At 33.4% G+C, this 8,624-nt stretch overlaps 1 protein-coding gene across 1 annotated transcript in view; it reads right to left on the reverse strand.

Moving 5' to 3' along the window:
- Positions 1–337: 337 nt before the first annotated feature.
- Positions 338–8,624, reverse strand: part of SLC25A36 (solute carrier family 25 member 36) — a 35,635-nt gene continuing 27,348 nt past the window's right edge. The window contains exons 5-7 of the mRNA XM_017853676.1: positions 6,404–6,470; positions 3,486–3,775; positions 338–1,234 (exon numbers count right to left, since the gene is read on the reverse strand). Of these exons, the coding sequence (XP_017709165.1) occupies positions 1,041–1,234; positions 3,486–3,775; positions 6,404–6,470 (551 nt within the window). The 3' untranslated portion in view covers positions 338–1,040. The remainder of the gene's footprint in view (positions 1,235–3,485; positions 3,776–6,403; positions 6,471–8,624) is intronic.

Below are 8,624 nucleotides of genomic sequence, written 5' to 3' on the forward strand. Positions count from 1 at the left end.
CTAAAGCAGATAGCAATGGCGCTATATTTATACTGTCCCAAATATTAATGTCAACTTAAAATGGCAAAACTTTCAATTACTATTTTCTCTACAAAATAAATGTAATCTATCATATATAGACCTGGAAAAAACCCAAAAGTTCAAATTCTTAATGTGAAAGCAAGTAGGGAAAGATTTAAAAGTGAAAAATCTTTTATACTTTATGTAAATAATACTTAAGTATGACAAACAGGTGATAATTCAAGTTCATAACTAGTAAGTCACTGAAAGATAAATGCATTCATTCATGTATCACAAAATTAAAGAAGACATGAGGACATGCCGCAGTCAGCGAAACAGCCAAGAATCAACAATTTACTAGTTATTTTGTCCCAAACTATTACCATGTGTGTTTGGTATGTTAACAATTTAAATATCCACATTAGGCTAAACATCAAGCACCTGTTAGCAATGGAAACTGAAACACTTTGATGCTAAAAAATATACAAGATATTTAGACGCTCTTTCATTGGTTGTCAAAAACAGTGACTACTGCCAAATAATTAAATATAAAATATTGTGCCAGGTCCTCTCAGGGAAATGTGAAAATAATACTGACGATCTCATTGTCATTGTTGTGATTTTACTGGAATTAAACAAAAGCCAGAAGTTATAGATTTATGACTGCCAATACTATCTTTGGATAGTTACAATACAGTATGTAAAATTAAAGATGGCTTTGTTTAAAAGACTGCCATAAATCAACAAAACCCAGCTGTGTCTGGTGGACATGGTAGAGAGAATGGCAATTTTGAGAGAGGAGTGCTTCTAAAGGCATTTCCTTGGAGGTTCTGAGGTTTTTTTTTTTTTTTTTCCTCCACATTACTGAAAGGCCAAGAAATGTGGTGTGATTACTATAATTCCTACAACAAAACTTCCACTTAGAATAGTTACATGTTCCCAAACTATTTTTCTTCTGTCTGCCATGCTGGCTTCCATATTCCATGGTCCACTGTCATCTTTTGGTCTTCTTTTTTTGTAGTACAGCAGCCCTCATGCTGCTATCCATTGAGTAGGTAAACCACCAATTCATAGGTGGCCATCATAATGGCTGTGTTTGGAATCTGTCTCACTAGATGAGTTGTCAGACCACGGTAAAGAGACCCATAACCTTCTTCTTGAACGAGCAAAGCTAGTGTCTGAAAAAAAGATCTGTATTTTGTTCCCTCTTCACGTAGTCTTGTTCTTACAACTTCTGTTTAGGAAAGAAATAAAATCATTTTACTTAAACATTATTGATATCTTTACACTCTTCTAATTATAACTGAGCATATCCCATTTATCAGTCTGTAAGTGTAAGCTCAGGATAAAAAAGGAATAGCTTCTAATGTGTAGCTTATTGAAACCAGTCTCATTATAGTAACATCAAACTTCTAATATGGCCCAAATCATGCACATTAATTATAAGACTTTACAGTCTTTGAATGTAAAAAGACACAATATAATAAAAGAGAAGTATCAGTTGTATGCTAAACAGATAAAAGGAAGAATAGATACAAGAAGGAGGAAAAGGTGAAGAAGCAGTAAAGAGATGGCATCCAGGATGAATATAAAAAGGATACAGTGAGAAACAAGCAGAAAAGATTTAACATGAATAACACAAAGAAACAATAGCATTATTAATCTATTCAAAACAGTCCACACATGAGTGTGAAACATCATGTGAACAAAGAAGCTGACAATGTTCCAAACACTAGCTGCCAGCTATAAATCCAAGTCTGGGAATCAAGTAAGCAAAAATCATAAATTTTTAAGAGCTGAATGAACTTTAAAAGATTAGTCAGTCCAATTTTTCCTCATTTTAAAAGATGAGAAATCAGAGCTACTGAGAGATTCTGGCCAGTTGCGGGTAGAAGCTGGGACAAGAATTCAGAGGTTCCTATGTAACTACTTTTTTTACATCCACTATTTCTCAAATTTTTTCAACAAAGTATTCCAGATGGGCCTGGGGAAATAATCTAAAGCAACCCACAGCAATTGTCACTATTTACTTGAAATCTGTTCTGTCTTAAAGATTCGTGCCATTTATATATTTAACTCCAAAATGTCCTATTTGACCAGGTGTGGTGGCTCATGTCTGTAATCCTATAGCATTCTGTGAGGCCGAGGTGGGAGAATCGCTTGAGCCCACGAGTTTGAGACCAGACTGGGGAACCAGAGATTATTTCTCTACTAAAAATTAAAAAATTAGCTGGGCATAGTGGCCCGAGCCCATAGTCCCAGCTACTTAGGAGGCTGAGGCAGGAGGATTAATTGAGCCTTGGAGTTCAAGGTTGCAGTGAGCTATGATCATGTGGCTGCACTCAAACCTGGGTGACACAGTGACATTTCTAAAAAAAAAAAAAAAAAAAAAAAAAAAAAAAAGACTAACTTATCTTGTTTATCAACTGTACCCTCTTCCTGTAATGACATCATCTCACTTCAAGGGAAAAGTCTGCTTAAACCCCAAAACTCTATTCCTTACACCTTAGCAGGCCACCATCCTAACCCACCCCACAGGTCAGTATCTAAACAATATTGCTGATATTGTCATATTTTGACTTCTTTTAGAAAAGTCAGGAAATTCCTTCAGGAAACTGAGATAAATTCATAGTCCAACCTGGTTAAAGAGTTGGTTTCATAAATTACTATTAGAGCAAATGTGCACTTTCTAGGCCTGTCTCATTTTTCCTGATATGATATACAATGGACACGGTAAATATTAATCAGTGTAAGTTAACAAAAATGAAGCGCTTACATTAAAAAACAAATCTTAAACATGCAAAAATCAAAAGCTATGCTTAAACAACCAAAAAAGCTACCAAAAAACCTCAGCATGTAGCAGATAAATTATTAAGTGATTTATCTAGCTATCAATGAAAAAGGCTATTATAAAATTTAAATACAGAAATATTAATATACTTATTTGCCAACATGAAATAATGTAAAATAGCTTGGTCTTTGGGATTGCAGACTTTAATTCAAATTTGGGCTTCAGCATTAAGTAGGTATGTGACCTTGAGCAAGTTATTTCATGTTTACATTTCTTTTCAGTATTCCATTTGAAAAGGAGAACAATTCTGGTTATGTTCTAGCAAAACAGGGAAAATAAGTACTTTAGACAATTTTTACGTAGATTAGTAATGTATGTAAACTATCTACTATAGCGCCTACATATATGCTCTTTTCAAAAATCAGAAACTTGCCCAAAAGTCACCAAGCTGAAGTGAGTAAGGCTGGAATTTGACTGACTTCAGAGCTCATGCTAATCATCACCATGCTATTTGATAGCATAACACTGACCTATTAATAGAGCCTACATTACTTAACCAGATTTAATCTCATTATGAACTCTCAAGAATTGTATTTTGTTATACCAGAATGCAGTAAAATTATAAATGCTTTAATAAGTGAGCTGTTGGCTGGGGTGGGAAAATATTTCCGATTTAATAGACATCTCTTCTTACCATGTGGATATGCTATAGTTGTGGCACAAGTTTTTGAGGTGGCAGCAGCTAGCATCATTCCCACAAAATCTGATGCTTCTTTCACAGATTCTTCATCATTTTCCATTGTAGAAGCAGTCTTATATTCCAGTAGTTTTTGTTTTATACTTTCATAAATAACAAAATGGATAACAGTCTCTGATATACCAGCATACGAAGCAGACATGCCCCTATAAAATCCTTTTAGTCCATCTGTCTGATACACTTTACGAACACATTCAAAAGCACCCATTCGCCTTTCCCCACGGTTCCTGAAAAGCAAAAAGGAACATCTTACTGATAGGTTTTTAAAATAAAGTAAGTAAAATATAGTAAAATATGTCACTCTAATAATAAAGAATGGCCTTCTTTAACTCATGAAGAATTAAATTAGAAAAAAAGTTCATATTTTAGATTTCCTATTCTTTTGTCTCAAATTTGTCATATGAAATGAGTGATATGTAAATAGTTTATTTTACTGAATGCAAAATGCACTACATTGAATCTTCAGTCTCGTGTCCTCATTGGGGTTCATGTGGCAGGGATAAGCAATAAAATCCTTTAGGAACTGGACACCCTGACTGCAGCTCAAGACAAAACAAAACAAAGCAAACAAAATCCTCACATTGTATTAATTCCAGTTCTAAGTAAACTGAATTTCCTTTGCATTTAGTAACACAAATAGAATGACTGAGACACTAATGATGATAGAATATCATAAAGCAAGTAGTATGATTAACTAAAATTCTGTGCACCTGAGGGATTCTCTTTCAACCCCACTCATATTCTACCTAAGAGGTGATGGGGTGAATGTAAGTCAAATTCCCTATGATCATTTAAAGGCAATGGCCATATCAGTCTCCCTGGTGACTAGTAAATGAGAACCTGTAGTGTTATAAAGTATTCATTCAGTACTCTGCCTAAGACAATGTCCTTAGTTCTGCCTAAGGGCGCAGCACCTACTCTTACAGAATACAACATCTTCTCCTACACATATGCATGTAATTTTGAGTTTTAACAATATTTGTTACCTTATACTGATTCCCCCAACAGGACCTTATCTATAAAGAGACAGGTTTATATGCTACCTATAAAAAAAGGGAAAATTTACCTATTTATAAATTATACCTAACTTGTTTCTGACATAAAATAAAACCACCACCACAACACCCACTTAATTACCTACAGACACCACCAGTTTTATGAATGGATTGTCTTTAGATATTGAATACCTATTAGATAAATGATCCACAAACCAACTGTAACTAGTTGCTGCCATTAAAGATCCTTCCTCACAAGTTAAAAGAGATACAAATCCTGAAAGGTGACATATCAGCCCTATTTTTATTTTTTTTTATTGATTTTTCTTTTTTTTCTTTTTTAACAGATGGAGTCTCCATGGTGCAATCATGGTTCACTACAGTCTCAAACTCCTGGGCTCAAGCAACCCTCCCATCTCAGCCTCCCAGGTAGCTAGGACTACAGGCATGCATTTTTTTTTGTAGAGATTAAGTCTTGCAGTATTGCCCAGACTGTTCTTAAACTCCTGGCCTCAGGCAATCCTCCTGCCTTGGCCTCCCAAAGTGCTGGGATTACCAGTATGAGCCACTGCACCCAGCCCTCAGCCTTATAAACTAGAATCCTCAAGTCAACCTTTCATTATCACCCCACCCCTATCTAACTCCCCAACCCTGCAAGCCTAAGAATTGTGCTAGCTTGTGTTACAAGTGGAAAAAAATAATACTAAAGAGTTTTAAGTCATGCTTTTCCTGGATTCCTTATAGAGCAACGCTAAACACAGTGAAACCTAACCCTGGTAGTTTACAATAGAATAATGTGGACTAGCATCTTGTACTTTCTAACCTTTGGAATAAGTCTTAGCTACCATTACTTTTCAGATATGTGGCTTTAAGAAATAAACTTGGAGTTTTACTACAACACTTAAGATTTTATTAAAAGATCTATTTCAGATTAAACAGTTAGATATTTCTTTTCAAGTTTCCAAACAGTATATAGTTCAACATGACAGAAGATGGAAAACAGATATTTAAGCAGGCATAATCGTTAATGATGAGTTAGATCAGTTTGACTTAAAGCCTATAGGACATAACACTATTTCCCAAACACCAAAATATAAAACAGTAAAACATGTTATACACAGAACCTACTCCAGACTGAAAGTCTAAAATAGTTTAAAACCATTAATATTATTATTGTAACATATAAGATAGGACCATCTTGCTACTTAAGAGTCTATTCTAAAGCCAATAGGAGAGTTGAAATGGCAAGACCCTATACAGCACTGCTTTTGGCCTACTCTCAGTTCCCAGAACACCAAAGGCCCTACACTTTAGAACCTCTGAGGTTTGCACTGATTGGTTCCTCTGCTTTAAATGGGTTCAAAAAACCTTTCCTTGATTATTCCACTTAAAATTAGTCCCCACTATTTCCTGGTGCATCTCTAAGACACAGCAGTATCTGCTAATATAGATTTGTTGAATGAATGAATCTTGCTATTATAAAGTGGTCAGTGGTAACAGATGATATATGAGAACTATTTTGTCAGCCTAGGGTTCTAGCCTAGGCCAATTATAAGTACCTATGTAGGGAAAGTATTACCTTTTGGGTTAGGTTAATCTATCTCTTTCTTTCCTTTCTGTTTCTCTACAGAATCTTTCTAGCCACTCTTTTTCAAACAAAACAAAACAACACATTTTAATAATACACTTTTTTCACCTGGAAAAGCTCATATTGTCAACTCTTACATTATCTTTTTTCTGATGGCAGACCCAAGTTTCAAAACTACAACAACAAATTCAGCAGCAAAAGAAAGAAAAAATTTGTAGGAAAAAAGTAGTTAAATCCACTGTAACCAATTTTATTTTAAGGAATTAACATACCTTGCATCAAGTTGTAACCGAGTCTTTATAAGCCAAATGGGGTTGGTTGCTGTGATTGCAGTAAAACCTAAACAAACATGTTTAAAATGAACTCTGGTAAAAATGAAGAATACACTATTAACTTTAAGGTTTTAAAAATTAGATAAATCTATATTAAAGAAAATGTATATAAACTACTAATTTATGTATGTTACACTTTTCATTTTACAAATCCATACAACGACAAACATTTGTCTTCACTTCCAATCTATATGAATTCTCAAATTCTGTCCTAAACTAACAGATTCTTTTAAAATCAAAATGAATATAAATTGCTTTCCCAACCTACTTAGAATATCCTTTAGGGTGCTTTCTACTGTCTAAGCTGAATTCAGAAATCCATCTCTACAAACATAGAGACATTTTGTGTATTCTACGGCTAAAAAGCATGCACCTGGGATCCTAAAAACCAGCTAAAAAAACAGTTACCTGGGGTTTGATTAGCATTCCAAATCACTACATTCAAAATGAATTCTACATAAATGTCAAATTTTACCAATATTTTGACCTTCAGTTGATTATATAGTGGGAAAGACTGTTGTTTGGCCCCATGAATACTTTCTACGTATATACTTACTGTTAAAATAACCGTATCAGAGTAAGGTTTTTGTTAGGGTTACTAGGACAGGCCTATCTTCATCTACTTAAACATATATAAAAACTCAAAAGTTCAAAAAGTTACAAATTGGAAGTTCCCTCTTACTTTTATAGACAACATGGAAGAAACTCAGGGTAGAAGACAGCTCTAGTTTACTTTAAAACTAAAGTATTATGTACTAAGTATTGGTGCAGAATGGTGGTCACCTAAGATGGCTCATTCCAGGTAGTAAATTAAGATCTACCTGGAACAGTATGTTTCTAGGATAGTGCATATGCTTTACTTGCCACCTTCCTAGCTATGGAAAAATAGCACACAAAATACAATCTTGATGACAGAAACTTATAAAGATTGCTTCATCTACACAAAACAGGGTTTATAATTTACACAGACTTCATAGAACTACTTACGTTAAGTTACATTTATTCAATAAAAACATATGCAGAAATGTTTAAGGATCTTAACTGTTTTAATATTTCTATCAAATACTAGCAGGTCAGGCACATTATTTTTATAAAGGTGGCTAATGATCAGTACATTTAAGATGAGTAAAGTACTTACAGGAACAGAAATGCTACAATATACTTAAGAATAATTTGTTTTTAAATTAATATAGTACAGATCCAATCATAAACCCTTCTTGGCTTTCAAAGGTATATCTACATATGCAAAATAATTATATTAAATTGTTTACAAAGCTGAATTTGGTCTCACGGGGTTCTTTTCTATGTCAGTAACTGGCTAACTCAAATTTTCCTTCCTTAAGCCACTGTTTTAACATTGTAGAAATAGCCAGATATTACACAGATGGATGCTCCAATTAAATCTATTTAGCAAGCAAGATAAATGGAATAAATATTCAGTTTAAATAATTCCTTTACCACTTTTGTAAAGATTATATAGTCTACATTTCTCTTAAGTGCTTTTAATACTACATACGTAAGTATAAAACTAGAATGGGACCAGCAATTTTAGACGCATCAGCAGGTACTAAATTGATAAAATTTAAAATGTTGAGCAGGTTGCCAGGAACATCTTTTTATATAAAAGGTTGTTTTCATGCATATATTCTTGGTAAAAGAAAAGAAAAACATGAAACTATCAGATCAGTTTAAATATTTTCTTGCATGGTTCTAGCTTAACTGAGAATAAAGTTATAGAGTATTATTTTCTCTTCTTTTGAACCTCATTTTCTACATGAAAAGGCTAGGATATTCAAATTATATTTTAAAGCAATCAGACATCAATATTCTGGTCAAACTCCAATTTAATGATTCTTGTTTTGTAAACTTAAATATTTGTATTAGCTAAATGACTGTACAGCAAATTTAAGGGTTTGTAAGTAAAAAGCTGCTAAGCAGCATAAACCAACAAAATATTCTGCATTACTCACAATGATTTTTATTAATCATTTTATAGAAATCTTAAGAAAACTATTTGCTTTTATTGAATTTTAAAAGCTTAAAACTGGGAATCTTTACATCAAACTTTTTAAAACCAGCCGAACTAGGTAAAAATTCTCATTCATCTTATTATACTTATTTGAAAAGAAGATGAGCACCTAAGTTTTTTTTTTTTTTTTTT

The sequence above is a fragment of the Rhinopithecus bieti genome, unplaced genomic scaffold, assembly GCF_001698545.2.
Source record: "Rhinopithecus bieti isolate Rb0 unplaced genomic scaffold, ASM169854v2 scaffold_35885, whole genome shotgun sequence".
NCBI classification, from domain to species: domain Eukaryota; kingdom Metazoa; phylum Chordata; class Mammalia; order Primates; family Cercopithecidae; genus Rhinopithecus; species Rhinopithecus bieti.